General features: G+C 40.2%; 1 protein-coding gene across 2 annotated transcripts in view; it reads right to left on the bottom strand.

Annotated features, from left to right (window-relative positions):
* The window catches only part of hpse2 (heparanase 2), a 55,638-nt gene that overhangs the window by 9,469 nt on the left and 24,514 nt on the right, over positions 1-21,655 (bottom strand). For both annotated transcript variants that reach the window (XM_044045577.1, XM_044045576.1), the window contains 4 exons: positions 10,601-10,774; positions 9,215-9,386; positions 6,755-6,802; positions 858-951 (listed from right to left, as the gene is read on the bottom strand). In XM_044045577.1, the coding sequence (XP_043901512.1) occupies positions 858-951; positions 6,755-6,802; positions 9,215-9,386; positions 10,601-10,774 (488 nt within the window). The remainder of the gene's footprint in view (positions 1-857; positions 952-6,754; positions 6,803-9,214; positions 9,387-10,600; positions 10,775-21,655) is intronic.

The following is a 21,655-nucleotide window of genomic DNA, read 5'->3' as shown; positions in this document are numbered from 1 at the left end:
CTAAAATTCTATTCTGTGAATCCTGTGAATTGAATTCAGCTTTTGAATTTCAGACTGAATGCTTCATTTTTATGCTTCTTTACAACATTTTCAACAGGTAAGTGCTAATCTTTTTTTTGTATTGAACAGCCCATGGCCAAGAGGGAAATAATTGGGCTTGTAACTGGAGGGTTGCAGGCTCAGATCCCAGGATGGGTCAAGGGCTGGGATGCCATTGAGCAAACGCTCCTCAAGTGCTGGCTGTAATGTGTGCAAAAATAACTAATTCTAACATATTTCTGAAACCGCATAAAGTATGCTAAAGTACAGATGGTAGTAACGCAACATCATGGATGCAAGCTGCCATTTAACTCCATAGGAGAAGAAGAAGAAATTAAGGTCCACACATCAATAAATACAAGGCATGTCTGTCTGTCTGTCGATTGAAAGGCTTCAAATTTGGCACTGTGCTAGTCATATTTATGCAACAAAATCTCACTCACTGTTACATTACATGAATATTTTAGGTTTTACTTAATCATCGTAAACTGTAGCCTGTATGATCCCTATCACTGCAGTTGTTATTTCTTCATATTCTCCTTCGAGGTTCTCTGAAAATTGAAATTGACAGAAATAAAATAGCTCAAAATGGAAAAGTCCTGATGTGGAAAACAAGCCAGATAATTATCTAGGGTACAAGACTAGAAAAGACTTCAGATCACCTCAGAATTATTTCTTCCACACATTTTAAAACAGCCATGACAAAGCGCTTCACAAAGAAGGACAAATTAACCTTTAAAATCACTTAAAAACATTAAGAGGTTAAAATCTTAAGTTAGAGAAGAAAAGGAAAGAGATAATATATATTACATGTGTACCTTGGTGACTTTAGTTATCTGCTCGGTCAGTGTGTCCAACAGACGAGTTTTTAGGAAGTCTTCTGCTTTGTTCACTCTGCCATCCATGTAATAACTGTGAAGGGAAAGCAGGGTCATAGCGGTGAGAGAAAAACACTCTTTAAAAACAAATGTAAAAAAATAAACTTGTACAAACTTCATGTGGATGTCATGTAGTTTTATGTAAAAAAAAAAAAATAAAAGAGACACATTTATATATGCCAAACAAATTATTTAATATGTTTTTTCCCTTTGCCTTAAAAAGGTAAGTAATCCCATGATAAAGTATATTAACATGTAAAATATCAGGTAAGTCAATGACATTTAAATTGTAAAAAAAAAACAAAAAAAAAACAGTGAAGCAACTCCCCAAACACACACACACACACACACACAGCTTATACTCCCCATCTTTGTTGGTAGGGCTCATTACCTACCGGTTTTAAATCCAAACCCTACAATTTCCATCTGTCTTTCATTACAGCAACTATGAACAGCCTCTGACATGTCCAATTATACTTCAGTTTAATAAAAATCCAATTGTGTGTCCAAATGCGGGATTACATTATAGAGGCAACTGGAAGCATTCAGATCTCAGACTGAGGCTGAATAATGCACACATACATACATCTGTGTACTGTGTTTAAGGATAAAGACTAAAAAAAGAGAGAACATTTTGAGTAAATCTGATAAGAGAAGAATTTGAGACCAGAATCCTAGGGAAAACTTCCTTATGGACAGACACAAAGCCTCTACAACATCATTTGTAGAATTGAGAGAGTAGAAAACAAGAACAGAAGCCACATACTCTAGTTCATGTTTAATTACCGTAAAAATGGTATTGCTGGATACTTTAAAACATGGTAATAGTATGATAATAATGACTGAATAATCTGAGGGTTTTTTGAGCAGTATATCACTTCTGACATTTTTTGTGAGCTCTTCTTTGTCTTTACTAGCGCAAAGTTACTGTTGCCTCTGTCTGTCTCTTCGTAAAACTTTTAATTTCCAGTGTAAAGTGACAGAATGTCGCCGGGCGCCATGAAATCTAAACACTGCTACACTAACAAACACAGAAACTCAATTAATATTGTGGGAACTCATATAACGGGGGGTTGAATCTCAGAGTTGGTCTTAACATCTGTCCTCAGGGATCTGATGGTCCTGGATGCATCTCCAGTGACCAGATATGATCAAGTCTGGCTTCCCCCGCCCTTTATTTAACTACACTCCGATCATGTCACGACTGTTTGCAAAAACAAAATGATTAATTGTTAATTAATTAAGTAATGCTGGTCAGATGACATCAACTGAGTCTCTAATTTATCCCGAGGATGGATTGCATTTTTGCAGGAATATGGTTTCAGTGATCGGCTCTGAGGGCGCATAAGGATTGTTTAAACTCGTACTCAGTGCATGATCACAGATCACGTAGTAGGAATGTGAATACCAGGTCTGAACAGGGTCTGACATACACATTTGTTTATGTTTAAAAGTTACACACTGCCATTTTAAACCGTAATTCAACATGCATTAATGAGTACTATTTCCCAATGACACCAGGACATAATAAAAGCAGTAACAGAAACAGCTGCAGCACCTGTATATTAGAGATCCAAAATATCTGTGACTCACTGCAATGCAGATTTCTCCTCTGAATCTTCTGAAGCAACAAATGTTATTAATAACATACCAGACCAGCTCTGTCCAGTCCTGCTGCAAGCTGCAAGTGTTTTGTGCAAATTTAGCTTCTTTTTTTTTCCTTCCCGGAACCAGAGAACATTCCAAGACAACTACGATTGGCAATTTACAATTGAGGAAACCCAGTCAGAGATTCCTAGTCAGCATTTCTTTAATCCAAGAGGACAATGCCGAGGAAGAATTGCGCTGTAATGTGAATAAATAATAATGCCAGTTGATTTCAAGGTCAAAGCTCTATTAAACTTGTTTTGGAAACGTTTGTGAAAATGTGTGAACAGAGCTGCTAAGAATGAAGCTGCATTTTGTTCATGAGGGGTGAAGCAGTGTTGCAATCCGAGTTAAACCTCATTGAAATTTTAGTCACAGTGTTGGAGAAGTCCCAAGCCCCCTGGCCTCAAACTGTAAACAACGCAGGGATTAAGTCATAGCTTTACACAAATTATTTGGTTTTCCTGTCATCTTTCCAGAGATCTCACAATAATTCTTCAGTCCAGATCCCAGGAGAAGACATTCCAGCTCATATATGGAAACAGAAGAAAAATCAGTACAGTATCTTGTGCTGTATCAGTACTATGTCCGAAATGGGAATTTGTGCTGATGTCTGTAAAAGCATCAGGTAAGATTAGCTTCCTTTAGTTTCATGGTTCATTAGATAAGAACCTGCATAAATAAATTAAAATTAAAAAATGTTGTTCTGACATTTTGGCCGGGATTGAGGGGATCATATCTTGGTCTACACTTTTGAACTTCTCCTTTGTTCACCCAACGACTGACATGACTTCGGCTGCCAGGCTGACCAGAGTTCAGTAAAACACAACAATGCTTTGTCCAAATGTTTTCAGACAAAGATCCACTTGCTCAGCTTGTTTCATACAGTTCTCAGTGAACCCTCCACCACATCAAAGACAGCGCACAAACAAAACCATCTATAACACAGCAGTGTATGGTGCACACCGAGGAAATACATGTGATAAAATCAGACAGGGATGGGTGAAGGTGGGAGTATCAATAACACAAATTCAAAACAAACCTGCAATTTTAACTTACTTTGAACACAAAGGAAACTTATTTTCTGGAGAAATAACTGTAATATCCGTGTTTTTTAAATCCTTAATCTGTTACAATATACTATAAAAAGCCGTTGTGGTGTAAAATGGAACGATTTAACTAAAGCATGAAGTTTATAAGCTTTAACTTTTAAGGAATGGCCATCTGGAGCAGCGATGTAGCGATATGGAGTGAGTGGAGGGTAAAAGCAAGAAGAGGATGTGTTCCTTGATGTGGTCCAGCAGGTTACTATCAGATCAATCATTACATAGCAGCTAAAGGATATGTTGCTTCCCACGGGAATGCCATCAGTAAATTTATAGTCCCTCGGTGCCTGAACATCTTTAACATCTATTTTTCTCTCCTCCCTTCAGCTATAAATAAGCAGCACACCAGGATCTCTGGCATGTAGCACCACTGTCATCCTGACGAGACAAGAAAGATGTGGGAGTAAAGTGTCGTTCTGCCCTGTTTAAATTGCAACCACTTAAAGCTTGGAGCACAGAGCTTCTAATTCACTTTCAGGTGACGGTGCTTATGAGTAATGCTCATTTTCAAAAGCAAGGGTCGTTGCAGCACATTCTTTATGACCTACGTTTTTACAGACTTCAGCAGGAGGCATGTTTCACACCTAGATGATCACTCTACTAATACCCGCCGCAGGAACAAGTTCATCAGGCGGTCAATTCACATTTACCTTGACAGAATGTGGCCCAGATCACCTCCAATGTTTGCCGTGTGGTCAGATCTCAGTCAGAATGTTTACATGGCGTTAGATAGAAAAGCCAATTATTGTTATTAGTCCGACTAAAACAGTGCTTTTTAAATGTCCATCTGAAACATAGCGGTTGCTAGCTGAATTACTTGCGGTTGTATACGTTCAACTTGGCCAAAGCGCAGACTTTGAACCAGAAATAATAGACATAACCAGAACACAAAAGACAAACGCCAGATAAAAACATAGTGAAATCCAGAGTAAAACATTTTTGAACTGACAAGAAGACAAACTATGGGCTGTGTTTTGAAGCTAATGATGCTAGAGAGACACAGAATGGTGCCTGACATTATACCAACTAGCCACCAGTTAAATTTGCTTTGGTCTGTGATGTAACAACCACACCACAGGACAACACTGAATACTGACAAGCTAAAGGGGAACATATCACAATCTAGCACAGCTGCATAGCTGATGCAGACACACTTCATTCCCCATTAGTGCTTCTTTACTGGAACAAGCACAGTAGTCCAGTTGAACGGTATTGCTGAGCTATGACTGAAGTGTTTGTTCAAAGCATCCTAGATGTGGTTTTAAAATTTCTAATCAGATCTTAATCAGATGTTAATGTGAGACAATATACAATAACTGAGTAACCATGTTAGAAAATGCATGATGTAACATTATAGTGAAATAACTATGTATATTAATAAAGGAAATCCGAACATACGATGCTTGGGTGAAGATTAAAAAGTAAACACTACGGTGCTGTCTTGCTATCGCTGTCGTAAACAAATGACGCCTTCACTTTAAGCAACTGTACACAGTTGCACTGCTGTGATATAAGCCATTTCCTGTTTGCAGCGATTAGGTCTCTGTGTATAATACCCCCACACACAAGCACACTTACGATGATCCTGTGCAAGGTTGTGTTTGTGGGGAGTGCAGCCATCTTTATTCAAAATGGTTGTAATCTGGAACGCTGGTTAAATGGATGCTTCAGTCCAGTCGTGACAGACTGTTGTTTGATATTTCTCTGTTTTTGTTATTCTCAAAGAGGGCTCAACCAAAACACTTCAATGTCAACACTACACTTTCTCGAGTCCTCGGAAATATACACACAAAGTTTGAAGTTGAATGGTTGAACAATTGTCAAAAAAAAAGAAAATCAATGAAAAACACATAAGGATGCAGAAATCACAGAGACATACTGCATCACAAAATATGAATTAATCAAAGCAGTCTGCTTATAGAAATATTTAATTCATTTGAGTGAACCAACCCTTTGACTTACTTATATCTAAAGAGGAGTAAAGCTATCTGACAAGAAAACAACGTGCAGAAAGACGCAGGAAAGCAAGAGAGAAACTGGAAGAAAAAAAACGCTGGACAATTCAGGCAAGGTAATTCAGGCAAGATGCTGCAAATTTGCAACTACAATGTTGTGGAAAAAAACGTCACAACATAATGCAAACCACGTATCAACGTTCCGGATCTGGAGGTTCACAAAAATCTCAATAATGAATGTCTTTCATCACCACAGCGCTCAGACAGAACACCTCCGACTGTAAGCCACAGACAAACCACATCTCTAACGAAGCCACATGATGCTCGACAATGAGCGGTGCCTCCACAACTACACGTCATTCAAAAACACTTGTACCAGCTGCAGAGGAGTAAAACCTGTGTCAGAGACGTGTTAATGAGTGGTCTCGCTTTTTTATTGGTTTGGCTTCTTTTGTTGAGGTCGGACTTTCTGTCACGCAGCCTGGTTAGCCTGGAATCTGGACCTCTAGTGTAAAACGGGCTAATTGACAGGGGGAATGAGCCAGAGCATATGGTTTGATTTTAACAGTGTGGGTGGTGTTTTCCTAAGCTTTACTGACGGCCCTTCCTCCTTCCGTTTCATCTAATTTCTTCTAATTAGACCTGACCTTCACCTTAATGACCACTCACTCAGTCACACAGGGTTTGGCTGAGCTTCAGAGAGGGTGTGTGTCTTTTTCTACACATTTACTTTATTTACATGTGTCAAGAAAAACAGATAAAAGAGGGAGGGAAATGATCAAACCACTGATAGGTCTGCATGCATTCCTCTGGTGAGTGCAATAGACAAATGGCAGGTGTTACTAATTTAACTCTCTCGGGCTCCTTTTCCTGTTGTTCCATTTGCAGGGTAAACACAGCTCTCCACATTTATGCATCGGCCTCTTTAGGTAACAGTGTTAATAGTGGTTATTACTGGCTACTGCGTACACACACAGTGTGGAGATAATGGTGGAAAAGCACAACATGTCCTGTGCTGTTAGATTTGCAATTAGTTAAATGAGCGAGTCCACTGTTCCTAAAACAACGAGCCAATTTGGGGTTTTCTTTCAAGGGCAAAATAGGAAAAATAAAAGGGTAAAATACCTACTGTTGCCACGTAACTGCATCAACAACAGAGCCAGCATTCTTCATGAACCTGAAAACGAGACAAAGACAGGTACAACTTTAGTTGCACAACCTGATATTTTTCTTTCATCCACTGAGGTTAGTAGATTACAAAAAGGGTTCAGGCATAAAAGCAAACTTTGTGCAGTGTGATTTAGGAGAACTGGTGACTGGAGGGAAACTTTCCTTTGTACTGTGCACTGTATGATAGCTTTTTGTAGTTTGAAAACGCTGCACTGGCTTGCATCAATGTGTGGTGTCATGGTAATGAATACTTGCGAGAGCGTTGTAGCTGTTATTAATTTAACATATGTTTACCTTCATTTTTCCATTCACACAAAGGATTTTAGGTAATACGGAAAACGTGAAAACGATAAAAATGGAGGAGGGAGAGGGGGTTTATGTTAAAGCCCTAAATTAAGTGCTTTCTGGAGCTGACTGTGCAGCCTGTTCACTTTCATTTTAGTTAAAACAAACATCTTTTGGGGCAAAAAGTCTCTTGTGAACACAGTGTACCAGGTAAATAAAATACACGGGCGTATGTGCATGTTTCCTCATCTACCTGACCTGAATCTCTCCATATTTGGGGGTAACAGCTTGTCAGACATGTTCAAAAAACGTGTCTCTAAACACCGTGTCACAGAAACACAACTTTCACCGCTCTGGCTTGTTTAGTCTGGGCTGCTCTGATATTTGGACTGTTGAGCAGCTCGGTGTCTAATTCGTCTTATTTCCTGAGAGCAGCAGAGTAGTTGGGCTGTCAAACACAAGAGCCAACCCCTCGTAACAGTGTCAAACACACAAAAATCAAGCCGTTGTTTAATGTGACACCCGTGACTTGTGGATACTCTTGCCTCTTCACCCTACCCCCCACCAGTACTCCTCCTCCACCTACTTTTCTCACATTCATCCTCCGCATTCTCCCTTTTCTCTCTCTCATCAACTAGTATGAACTGTTTGGTACACACACTAACACACACCTTTTTATTTTGGTGTACATTTGAACTGTCAGTGCTGTGTGAGACAGCAATTTCTAATGGTTTCACTGGTCTAAGTAGCTCAAGTACACTGAGGAGGAAAGCTCATATCCAATTATTCTTTCTTCTCCGTTCTCCAACTACCTGTCAAATCGCGTGTGACTATACAGAAAGGAGCTGGAGACATTAAACTGTTAATACTTATGCACATATGTGCACAAGAGGTTTGACAAATGAGGACAAATGTAGTTTTGTGGGGGTGGAGGAAAAACGAATACAGATACATTTAGATCTTTTTTTATTTTCAGGGTTTGGAAAAGAAATCTTTCAGTTTAATTTGAAGCATTTGTGCTGTGTCCTTATGACAGGCTATTCATTTTCATTCAGCATTTTTTTCTTTTAAATGTTTTTAGGTCAGTCCAAAGACAAAGGAACCTTCACTCTCACACTCACACCTCAATTTAGTGTCCAATTAACCTCTGCATGCTTTTGGACTGTACCCAGAGGAAACTCTCGCACACACAGGGAGAACTCAAGAAGTAAACTCCATGCAGAAAGGCCCTTGTTTTGACTGGGTCACAAACCCGGGTCTTTTTGCTGCAAGGCAACAGCACTAACCACTCCTCACCGTGTGTCTCTAACTGTGACAATTATCTTAAAATAAACATCCTGTCGTATGAGTTACGTCCTATTTAGTTCATATCAATGTCAGACTGACTGACATGACGGGAATTGATTTTAGAAGTAAGACTCGTGGGTAGGCGAGGCACAAAAAATGCAATTATAAAAACTACTGCGTCACAATTTTGTAGAATCGCAATACAAATTGAATCGGGAGGCAAGAATAGTCATATTGTGATATAATTGAATTGAATTTGGTGGCTTTAATTGATTCAGCTCATTATCAACTTGAATAACTAACTATGAACTATGAATAAATCTATTTCTGTTGCATCTCAACTGCTTCGTAAACATGAGCTAGAGAAACCCATCCCAACTGCTTCATCTAAGCATTTATGTTCAGTTTAGACAATCTTTATCAGTAAAGTATCAATGACTTGCAGGTCACAGTTAATCCAAACTGAAATGATAGGCTACAACCTGAGGAAGACACAGGCTGCAGTCGAGGGAGAGACAATGGTCAAAACGAAGCTGATAGAGCTTCTGGGTGAAACCAGCAGGTGGGACATTGTGCTGCCACATTATCAGTCAGATGACACTTTATTTAGGCTGACATGATCTAACCGGAGCTGAGACCCTGAAACGTGCAGAGGGGAAATCCATAAACACTGAACACTACTACAGCGTGTGTGTGTGAGTGTGAGAGAATTAAACACAGTAAAGCTCGGTAAAGGTCTCAAACCCGCTGCAGCATACTTTCCACTACCTTCCCCCCTTTTTTTCCAGCAGGATAGCCTAACAAGGAGTGGAATCCTGCCCAGTCAATGTTTTACTTGCTGACTCACCCATCCAGCAGCAAGATGGCGTTTTTCCGGGGACGTCCTGCGTTGGGGCCGTAGAGTTGAGCACGGTGGTAGTAGCGCACAGACTGCAGCAGGGTCCGCAGCTTTGCGTAGTCCTGAGCCAGCTGGGTGCTGTTGACCGCCCGACCCACCATGCTGCGGTAGGCATTAGGCTCTGGGAAGAGGAGACAATGCAGCGTGAGCCAGAGATAAAGTCACTGCAAGCAACATACTGTAGAGGTGGTGGAAAAGAATACTGTTGTTGTTGTAGTCTGATCTTGTTTTCTGAGGGATTATTCAACAGCCAGTAGAAAAGGGGGATAATTGGGCTATTCGCAAAAATACGGACAGATGACTCAGTGTCGGGGGAGCGGTCCAAGCACACAGGGTGGCCTTGTCGAATCAGTAAAACAAAGATAGTGAGGGGAGCTATTTTCCCCCCAAAGAGGAAAACCTAAATATCAGATCATCTGATTCATGAGATACGAACCCTTAAATCTTTTTTAGGCTGGTGTTTATAAAGCTTTTATGGAGTTATGTAATTTACTTGTAACAGACCTGTTTATTATTTAAGGGCTTGAGAATTTAATGGTACTTTTATGTGTATATGTATGTACATACTTAATCACAATACATTTGTGATACAAGAGACTGTAAATTATAGCACTGTGTTGATGCACCAGTTTATATTTGAGCTGTAAAGAACCTTGCTCTATGCGTTTCTGATAAAAACAAAACAATATTGGCAGATCTCAAAGGTTCACCTTCTCATTCAACCCAAATTCTGTTTGCTTTCGTTACGGTTCAAGTGCTCAATAAACTTTTAACATGGTCCAATCAATGGATTTTGGAACTATTAGGCTTCCGCTGAAACAAAAGTTGTGTTCTGTTGTTCAGTGAAAAGAAAATATGAAGTGATGTGCAGCTGGCGAATATGGGGCTGTGTGTGTGTGTGTGTGTGTGTGTGTGTGTGTGTGTGTGTGTGTGTGTGTGTGTGTGTGTGCGTGCACTGCAGCTCCCAAGGAACACACATGGTTAGAATGACATTAGTTGTTACAATTTCATAAAACTATTTGAACGGAGAAAACAAACAGAATCCTGATAATTCTGTCAGAAAGCTGTAAGAACAGAGGAACTCAAACAGTTTCAGATCATTCTGTTCATTTGGTTAAAGTTTGGACAACAGTTTATTTATTTTTATGTTATTTTGGTCAAATGTATGTTTTCTCTCATTTCCTTGATTTAAATTCTCTAAATACATGCCTTACATGCATATTCAAAGATTTATGTTAAATACATTTCAATTTACTGCTAGTGTTAAAGCAGGAAAGTCCTCCATGCAGATTGTACTTTTATTGAAGTTAACGTGTGAAGTGGTGTTGTACTGACCGTTGCCCAACTCCCACGAGATATTGTACTTTTTGCCAGCGCTGTACTTCAGGAGGCTCAGGGTGGAGGACGTGTTCCAGGAGTTGTCTGGGTTCCTGTGCAGCGCATTAAGCCCAAAGATCAGGTGCAGTCCAGCGCAGTCGGCAAAGTTGTACAGTTTGTCTAAAGACCTGGCTGGGAGAAAACCACAAAGCAGTTGTAACTTTGATTCTTCTTTCCAGTTGGAGAAGTAGAAATCACAGGTTTAATGTTCCTCATGTCCATGTTCTGTGGACATGAATCTATTATTAGTCAGCAGTTATATCTGCAACTCACTGTGATCCTGTCCTCCTTCTACCGTTACAACTAACTTCCAAAATATTATGCAGTTACTGGGAAATTTGCAGCTTCTAAAGCATGAGAAGGAATGAAACAATTATGAAGGTCACAGAACAAGCTATTCTTCAAAGTGTGTCAACATCGGTGAATTCTAATATGTAATTTGCAGAAAAGACGAGACATACCTCAGCAGTAAACAACAAAATGCAAGCTGACGACACAATGACCTGAATGACGAGAAGCTCCACAGACATTTCAGCAGTAATGTGTATCTCTTTTTTTTTTGGATAAACTACTCGGTACCAAACTCATGGATTACTGTGGTGATGCACTCCTCAAATCAGTGAGCACAGGAAATCTTTCTCTTCTGCAGCTGACTCCATCAAAACACATTCCTTTCACTGTGCTATAAAGGACAAGAACCCACCACAGATGCTGGCATATGGTGGGAGTACCAAAAGTGTTTGTTTATCTTTTAATGTGTGGCTGCAGGCTGCTCCTGGACACCACAGGCTCTTGTTTTGAAATTTAATCTGTTTGGAGTCATTCCATTAACATAAATATTACCCTGAACTCTGACCCATACTTCCTAGGTTCAACAGGAAACAGATGAAGACTGTGTGCCGGGTCTGGATCTTGCTAGCATTTGCCCTCAGCTGTGGGTTCGACACCAGCTGAGCATGCCAACTGATAGCTCCATCCAGTGTGGAATGGAGATAAAGGCAGAACAGACCACAGTGCATGTGAGGTTATTCTGCTGGATACATTTCAAGCCATTTAAAGGTGTAACATTTTCTAAAATTTTATTTTTTCATTAAATGGATGCAAGAGATACAAATCTCTTTCTCTTAGCTGAGAGTCAAAACACATTTGCTTATCATTTATAAGTCGCGCTCCAGCTCAAATGTGGTTTTATATTCAGCCTTTACTGTAAGCCTGACTTCCAATAAAGCAGTGGTTTTCTATAATCCACAGAGCAAATAGAGAGAACAAAAAGATTGCTTGTTGCACCTGGAATTAATTCGGTCTCCAGCAACAGCGAAACAAAGCCTGAAAGCGGAAAAAAAGAAAATGTAGCAACAACAATGGTTTTATTGCACAGTGCTCTTCGAGGGTGTATTTCTCCTGAGTAAACTGTCTGCTCCCCATCTCATTAATAACCACCAATAACGTTATTATCATAACCACTATTATCATAACCACTATTATCATAACTCCTTCCCTCTGTGGGTAAGTCGTGGTGGTGTCTGTTTGCAGGCGCAGTGTTGAGGCTAACAGGAGAGAGAAAGTAGCGCCAGATGTGGCTGTCTGCATGAGTGATTCCAGGCTTTTCCTCACCTGAGATCTGAGCTGAACGCGACCAGCCTTGCTCTAACACTCATCGCGCAGTTGTGTGCACACATCATCAAGGCGTGATGAGGTACATCAAGCTGCTGGAAACACTGTTTCTCTGCTGGCAGCTTTTAACAACAGCGTGTCCCACAGTATGATCAAATAAACACCCGAGTGTGTAGGTGTCAGTTTAGTTACTGGTAATAATTTACCTTTGATCTCACACACACACGCAACAGCGACAAGCCCAATCTTCAAAGTTGAGCATTGCTGACCAGAAAAGTCAAGCTCTTGCTTATCAACTGACAGTGCATCTGTCCTCAAAGTAAAAAGGATGCTGGCTAGATCAATGCCCCTGGAGTCAGGAAATCCGCAGATCACTGAGGCTCAACATGAAAGAGCCTCTACACAGATACTAGAAAGCCCTGGAGCTTCAAATCTGTGAATTCAGTTAGAGCCAAATAATGAAATTACCATTATCTCTCTGTGTGTGAGTGTGTACATGTCTCTAGTAGGCTGTGTGGACCAATTGTCAAACAAACCTCTCTTTGTGAGGACATTTTGTCTGGTCCACACAACTTTAATGGGCTTTATTGAAGATTAAGACCTGGTTTTAGGGTTAAAATTAGGTTTAGGCATTTAGTTGTGATGGTTAAGGGGTTAGGGAATGCATTATGTCAATGATGTGTCCTCACTAAGACACTAAGATATAAAAACAAGATTGCGTGCGTGTGTCATGTGGTGGGAGGTTTCGCTCTGTGCTGAGGAGGGTTCAGTGGAACATGGTGATAAATTGTGATTTCTACATTTAATTGCACCACTTAGTATTATTGAACAATGACTCGGCCCAAATGGAAACAATACAAATGATCGACTGTTTCACAAACACAGACACAGACACAGACAATCAATCATGGAAATGTCAAACTGCCTTTTCTTCTCGCTGATACATCAAGCCAGCAACAAATGGCGCATGTTCTAGTGACACTGAATACACTCATCACATATACTCATTACCCAATACTCTGTCTTTGTGTACAGGGTTAAAGTGGGTCAGTAAAGGCCTGTTTGTGAGGTCAGACTCGGCTACAAACTTCTCTTTTATCTTACAAACTGTGGAGCAAGGAGGAAGAAGCGGAGCAAAAAGCTATGTGTTCATGCCTGTGTGTGTGTGTGTGTGTATATATCTGTGTATGCACGTGTTCATGAGCCTGTGTGTGTTTGTATGCGGCGGAAAGAGTGGGGTCTGGATATTGTCGAGCCGTCTATCTGATAGAAAAGCCAGCTCAGTGAAGCAGAGAGGCCGGCAGCATCAGTCAGCGCCATGCCTCATTTCTGCAGCTCTGCATATTCCCTCACACACACACACAGACCTATAAACACTGTATGCCTGTATGACTGACACAAATCACAATAAAATTCACTGGTTTACAGTAGACGCCATGCATATGAACTGGACAGCCATGTGAACTTTACAGTGAAAACACTTTCCTATGTACCTTTGTTACTTTCATTTGACATACTAGTTATATTCTAGCACAGCATTAACATATGATTTGTTTTAGATTTAAAGGTCCGTGTCTGTGAAGGTACTCAGTCATCCAGGTCTTCAGTAGTTACTCGCTGCAGGCAACTGGATTTGCTTGAGTTCAGTCTGAAGATGTTTCATCTCTCATCCAAAAGTCCAGTTGCCTACAGCTAACTACTGAAGGTCCAGTGGGGAGAAATTAGCCATGATGTCAAACTTAAGAAACAGAACTCCTAATGTGAAGAATCTAGATACACGGTTAACCGGTGCCATTTTGATGTTTTGTTCAGAAGTTCAGAGGTGCAGTGCTTTATCTTCTATGTTCGTCGGGAAGCGGGAACATCGTCTGCACAATGTGCTATTGAAGAAAACCTAACAATAGCTGCTGTAGCAACATGGCGATGCAAGATGGTGGATGTCAGTGAAGCATGATGCCTTCCCGAATGTACATAATAAAAAGCTTAATCAAGGTCAAAGAAAACCAAAGAATTTTAAAGTGACTACCAAAGAAACTCAGAAATTATTTCCAAGGTTTAAAAGTCAGGCCCATTACAAACTTTATATAAGCACAGGGATGCTGTTGATTTTGTGCCTCATGAGATGTTTTGCCTTTTGTCCTGTCTTGATAATAAAATAAATTATTTCAAATATGTGATACAGATTTTAAAAAAGGTATCTACTGACAAAAGGAGAGAAGAGCACTTAAATTTACACTACAAGTTTCCGGTTTGGCTGGGCTTTGCATCAATATAACAGATATCCATTCAGATTGTTTTGTGCAGTATTCCATTGTGCACTGAAAGGAAAGTGTTCCCAGTCTGTGGTCACAAAGAGGGAACAAACTGCATCTTCTAACCTCCTTCCTCCAATGAAATTGATTTGGTAAAACAATTCTTGCCTTGATCTTTGAGATTTCAGGTTAGAAATGCAAACGCAGTCTTACTTTCCCCATCATTTACGCCTTGGGAGAGAAAATATGGGGTTGTTAATGACATACTCGGCTTACTACCAGAGCAAATGTCAATTTGGATGTTTAGTTACATCAAAGTACTGTAAGTCTGGCGCAAACAAGCAAACACACACATATGCACAAAGAGGCTTGAACTTGAGTTATGGCTTTCTTTAAAGCCAAATCAAAACCAAATCCTCAAGAGACATGTGCAGACAGGGGGAAAGGCAATTGAGAGAAATCAATTTTGATCTTTTCTTTCCTGTTTATAGACACATTGTGTGTGTTTTTCCATCAAAAGATAAATATGTTACTCTTAAGCTTCAGGGGAGCAAAAAAAAACAAAACAACAACACTGCTAATAAACACTTAGAAGACAAACATATGAGACAAAGAGCCTACATTTTTAATAAAGATTTCATACTTTGTGGATAGACATGGTTGATTCTGAGGCCAACAACAACAAAAAAAATCCATGAAGCATCATGTTTCTGCATGTAAGAGTAGAGATGCTTGTAATTTTCTGTCAGCTGTAGCAACTCACATTACATCAGCAGTTTGTGCAGCTATTTCTAAACCTTATCCCTAACCAGTTAACGCCTCACCCTATAACCATAACCAAACCACAATTCACATCTTTAACAAAACTTTGACCAGAGCCTCAGAAATGAGGTTTTGCCTCATTAGGACCAGGTTTTGGTCCACATGAGGACTACAGTTCTTGAAAATGTCAGTATTTATACCACATAAAGGTCCTAAAGAGGTAACAAAAGTGACTACATGCACATACACACACACACTACACTGGAACTGTGAACTCAGAGGGGGGAAAAATGGTGGAAACAGCTACTCTCAGACTGTGCATCCATCAAACTGATCTAAACATGCTGGGGGACAATTGCTGATGACAGTATTTAACATTTTACCAGACAGACTGCAAAGTAATTTAACATTTCTACTTAACACACACCACGTGCACGCAGGCAGCACCAGACAAAGAGCATGACCGGTCATGAAAAATTTGCAAGTAAACTGCTAAAATAACCCGGAAAACCAAAGTGTGTTGCATTTTTCATCACCTCCTCTATCACAGCCTCCATCTCATTTCTCCACCAGCTCCAGTGCGTCACCTCACAGCTCTCCGCCTTCTGGTTCTCATTGGACAGTTTCTCCACTAACCAGATCCTGCGGCTGCAGAGCGAGAGAGAGACACAGGGACTGGAGCAAGGTCATCTCGAGCCTGACGTCTCCAGTTCACAAAAAAGACAGTCACAAGTTTGGGAACCGCTATCGATAGTTTGATCATTCACCCACATCGGTCAAAGTCAGACGAGGATATTGTTACGGCCACTGTATCGAAACCTATTAAATGCGGTAGTTTGCAATGTTCGCGTGGTGTATCTGCAACTTATCCTGATGTTAACTTGACACTGCATGTTAGGGTTGAGCAGAGGGAGAAATGTGGTTCCAATATAGTGCGAGTCTGTGCTGCTCCACTAGCATGTTGCACAGAACTGAACGCCTCCATGTTTACACACACACACACACACACACACACACACACACACACACACACGCACACACACATCTCCACACGGACTCTTCTTTCATACAGGGTGGCTCTGCTCCAGCGAAACCGTTCAGGTCAAACCACTTTTGTATTTTGGAAGAATGCAAGATATGTGGTAGGCACCTGTTTTCAATTCTGTTAGTAGAGGGGGACCAGTGTGCGTGTGTGTGTGTGTGTGTGTGTGTGTGTGTGTGAGTGGATACAAAAGTGTGGGACAGAGATTGTTTCTATCTATGAATTTACTGTGACTACACTTGTGTGTGGCCCTCCTCTGTGTACGCGGTGCGGGGAGATGCAGAGTAAGTTGACAGAGCTGGTGAGTAAGATGAGTGGTATGTTAACATACGCTGTTCTCGATGTAAAGTACATCACGCACACACACACACACACATACAGATGTGTCTGTGTGAGCTCCTGCCCTGGCAACAGGCTGCAGTAAGCCACAAATCAAAGACAGAGAAGTGAACAAAATATCATCAACTGCCTTTCATTGCCTTTGGGCCATGTAACTCAAACCACTTGTTGAGGGAAATGTGTATGGGGTGTGAGTGGTTTTCACATCTGTTTGGCAGTGGTCAATGTCTATCACTCCCTTCAATATGCCTTTTAGATACTAATGACCCAATTGGTAAGAATTAGAATTAGGTATTTGTAAGAATCAAGGTGTGTGAACGTTTGTCTCCCAGGAGAGAAACGTCTTCAAGTCGTCTTTCCTTCTTTGCATTTCGGAGCTACCGACAGACCACAACCAATCGAGAGGGAATTCAACATCCGTTACAATCCTTTACAAAAGCAAGCACTGTTTAAAGCTGCACTGCGTAACTCTTAAATTTCAACAAATGTCCATTAGATTCAAAGCACTGTCAAATGAGTTCAGACAACGCTGACTAAACCTATCACCTTCACATGACTCGCTCTGGGTTTCTCAGTGGAGCAGTGTTGTGTTTTCTTTTCTGTGGCGACACACAGATGGCGCTTTTCCACTATACTGTTCTAGCGTGACTCAGCTTGGCACGGCTCAATTCTACCCTTTTCTTCTTTTTTTTGCTTTTCCATCAGGGATAGTATCTGGTATCTGGTACTTTTTTTGGTACCTGCTCTGGCAAGGTTCCAAGCGAGCCGATACGAGAATGTGACGTCGACAGACTGATGGTCGCTGTATCTCTGTCATCACGGGAAAAACCAAACGATACTGAACTGTACATATAAAAATCCAAAAAACATGCGTTAATCAGAGTTGTCTGGTGTATTAAGTGAGTGCAAATATAGTGGGAAAACAATGTGTGTAATACCCACAATGTGTAGAGTCAAGAGTGTGCAGCATGTGGGGTAGCTGTGCTAGCAGGGTTTTGGTGACATAAGTTGCACACTGGAGCTTTTAGTTTAGTTATTATGAACTGTTAATAATAATTACATTATGTTTGAGGTCGGCACAAGTAAATGCCGCCTTTTAAACCCTTAATGTAGATTCCAAAGGCCTTCCCTTCCTATAGTAGTATCAATGTGATTTAAAGCAGCGCATTACTTGAAGTGAAGTTAAGAAATGCTCTCTTAGTATTCAAGCCCGTGCGTAGGCTGCCTGTCAGATTGACAGCTGTGCTGGCAGGAGTGCAGAGACAAAATGTAAACAAACTTGTGTAACTGTAGCTTACAAGCCAAGGACAGAAAGCATTTTGTTCACAGTGGAGTTAAACCACCAAATGGAGACCTATTATGATTTCCCTTATTTTCTGACATGTAGATATAATGTTACAGCGTCCCATGTTCAAATTAAACATGGCCAAGGCTGTCAGTCATGCTCCGAACACAAAATACTACTGTGTGTGAATCATGCCAAAATTGTCCCGCGGAGTCCCAAAATTAAATACAGAGCTAGAGTTTAACATCATATGTTGAAACACTGCTCTGATTAATTTTTGATATTAATAATGGATCAATAATTAGGAAGAGAGTTCACCAAGTGAGCTCTAACTTCTTTCACTCTCACTGCAGTGACAGGAACAGCAGGCAGCATTTATCAGTGAAAACTCTCATAAAGTCAACAGTTATATCTGCTCACCAGAGACTCTGGAAAATTTAGGAGATTATTTTCCATATGGACCAAATTATTGATGATAATTGACTGGTCAGGTCATTGAAGGTCTTTTTTTTCATTAAATCCCAATTTAAAAACCTAACAAAGACAAAAACACAACTTACTTCAGGTTTCACTACATGTGATTAGCTTCTTAGCCATCTAGCCTGGCTAGGTAACTTTTCTTTGGCAGTTCAATGTTTATAGAGAAGACGATTTCAGCTGCAAAACTAATGCTGGCTCTTCTTTGAAGTCTTGCCATGAAACGTTGTGTCAAGTCACCCACTGCTGTCTAGGCTAACAATGACTTGGTAAGCTATATGCAAAATAATGGCTATGTAATTTGTTCATTTGCATATGAAACAATTGTTTAAAAATCTCTTATCTGGATGTTTTTTTAAACATTTTAAAGATGACAAACTATCGCAAAACCTTTCACAACACTCTTCACTATGTCACTGGCATTTTTCAGAAGAGATATGCTTGGTAAATTACACATTATTTAAAACATATACACATACATCTTAGGAAAAAAATATGCAAATTAATTAGGCAACCGAAACAAGGGATCTGTATACAGCATATAAAACATGCACATCCATTTTAATTAGACATCAAAGGCTAAACTCATGGTAAAGAAAAGACTTGATGAGGACAGCAGACAGAGTATGGGCATTAAACCTGATAATTGTGTCAAACAACAATAGATTCTTTCCCTCCAGGTAGTGCTGTTAAAAAAAATAGGTGTGAGACCCTATACCTGACATTTTTACAACCAGAGATTAGTAACATTGTCACCTCGAAAGGGGGCAATTGTAAAGCCTCCACCTCTTATCCGGTTAGCCATCCCGTCACACACCTCTGCTGATGCCATAATTGAGCACTGATTGCTCTGTAATTGCAGAGAAACAAGACTCCTCTGGGCGGATAGAGCGAAACAAGCGGGGCACTGCTAGCCAAGGGCTTCACTGCCCGTGAACCATCAAAGAGTTTGGCCTTAATGTCTGCGGCCCCTCCCACCAAACACCTGCTTAGGCTGCAAATGGTGCAGATCAGTGATTAGTGATCCACAGGAGGAATGTTTTCAAGCCCTCAACAAATGCCTCCTTCAACTCCTTGAAAGTCATAGCGTTGTAAAAAGTGAAAGACTGGTAAAACAAGGACACACGCATACAGAGAGAGATATATCTATATATCTCTCTCTCTATATATATGTTCCTAACTTAAGAAGGGCATCTTTGATCCCAGGTCGTATGATGGATGAGGGTTATGAAGACCAGATCCCCAAACAGGCAGCAAAGCAAATACACAGTATCCCAGACCCCCTTTCACTGCGAGAATAATCACCATAATCACAGCAATCATCTTCCACTCTTAAACTATATCCACACGCATTACTTATGGCTCAGTTAAACTGAAGGCTCCGTCTCCAGCTGAGTGAATAGAGCCAGATTAAACAGTCACACAACCACCAGCCTGCGTTTCAGTATTACACTGGTTTTAGGGGCAATTATACATTTGCAATATCAGATGCTGGGAAAAGTTAGAAAATGTTTTTTTTCCAGAATGCTACTATGGGGTGGGTGTTTTGATCATGTTGGCTACATAAGCTGTTAAAGGGCTATAAAAATCTGTTACAATTTTGTATAATAATGGATAATTCACCTTATTAAACATAATTGAATAAATGATAGAATATAATTTTACAGATTCATGTAATAATGTCATACAAAATAATATCACAAAGACATTTTGCAAAAGCATTTAAGCCAATGTAAGTCCTTTACATTTCTTAACATATCAACCTATTTTTAAATCTCTACAGAAGGTTAACTTGTCAATGCAAGCCACTTAATTCACTATATAGGACAAATTACGACTAAACTGGTTAAGTTTTCAGTGTAAAGTGAAGCGCAAACTCCTTTACGACTGCAGTGAAAATAATGACGTGGCACTACAGCAATGCAGCTCATGGAAAAGAGAAAGAGAGAAAACACTTCACAGCTCCTCCCAAGAACTGTTGGCGGATACAGGACAAGCACTACAGGGGGCACCTGCCTCCACCAGGCGGACAGTCTCCCTTCCCATAACTCTTAAGTCCCATTTGAGTTTCTGCAACAACCACTTATGACAAGGCTGGGACTTGTCCCAGAGCTCTGAAGGATATTCCTGCCAGATGTTTATGGAGGAATAAGGATTGGACTTTGTCCAACCACGCACTTTAACAAATATCTCCCAAAGTCTCTTTAATCAGTTTTTCTGCTCCTGTTAAATTTTCCTGATCCTGCCTATTGAGCACTGAAAGCAGCTTTTATAAAAGTCCAGAGCCCATTCCCACATCTGAAAACACACTATTGTTTCTCCATTTGTGCTGATGCACCGACAAGGTTTGCAAAAGCATTTAGACTCTGTCTTGTTTTTCTTTTGTGTTTTCTTCTAAATCCATTTAGATTCTGGATGTCTAAGAGCTGGACATTTGACATTTGCATATGATTGTGCTTTTAATTTAGGGGGGGAAATATATTTATAGGGTTTGAAATCCTTTACCACACAGATATACATATACAATAAATCTAAACCCATAATAAAAGGTAAGTATTTATTTATTATTTATTTGCTGATTTACAAAATTTAAATGGCAACTTTTAATAATATGATAATACGTTTGCCTTTAGTCTTAAGCAATTAATCCTAAGGAAACAGCATAAATGCTCTACTTGTTCTACATTTACATTCAATCTTACTTTCCAGTGTGTATCTAAAATATGATATCATATCTGCCTGATAATAATTAATGGTAACGTATGCTAACGTGTGCCTGGTGGTACACATTAATCTTAATTTGAAACTCCTGGTGGGAGTATACCAAACCGTGACCCACATAGGGTTTTCGGTAAAAAAAAGAAGAAAATGTACATGTACTATAATAAATAAATAAAAATAAGAAAATAAATCAGTTGTTCAGTGTAGCAGTTACAGTGTACAGATACTAATGTTGGTGTGAGTGTGCAGTTCTCCTTGGTCTGCCTCTGTTCCTGCAGCCACAGTGAACGACGAGGGCAGCCAAGTTCAGCAAAGAGAGAAAGAAAGAAATGCCAGGTAATAGAGCAGTGTATTAGCGGGGTGCCCTAGCTGCATCAGACCACAGGTTTCCCCTCTTTGCCAGGGGAAGAACCAGGCCAAGCCAAGCCAAGCCAGACATCTGCTGCTGGTTAGAGGTGTTGGCTCCTGCCATTCACAGCAGAGGTTCAAAACCTCAGGGAAAGGTTTCACTTGGCCCCTTC

The sequence above is a fragment of the Solea senegalensis genome, linkage group LG15 (assembly GCF_019176455.1).
Source record: "Solea senegalensis isolate Sse05_10M linkage group LG15, IFAPA_SoseM_1, whole genome shotgun sequence".
NCBI classification, from domain to species: Eukaryota; Metazoa; Chordata; class Actinopteri; order Pleuronectiformes; family Soleidae; genus Solea; species Solea senegalensis.
Note: the sequence above shows the minus strand (reverse complement) of the source record. Positions and strands in the feature narration are given on the sequence as shown.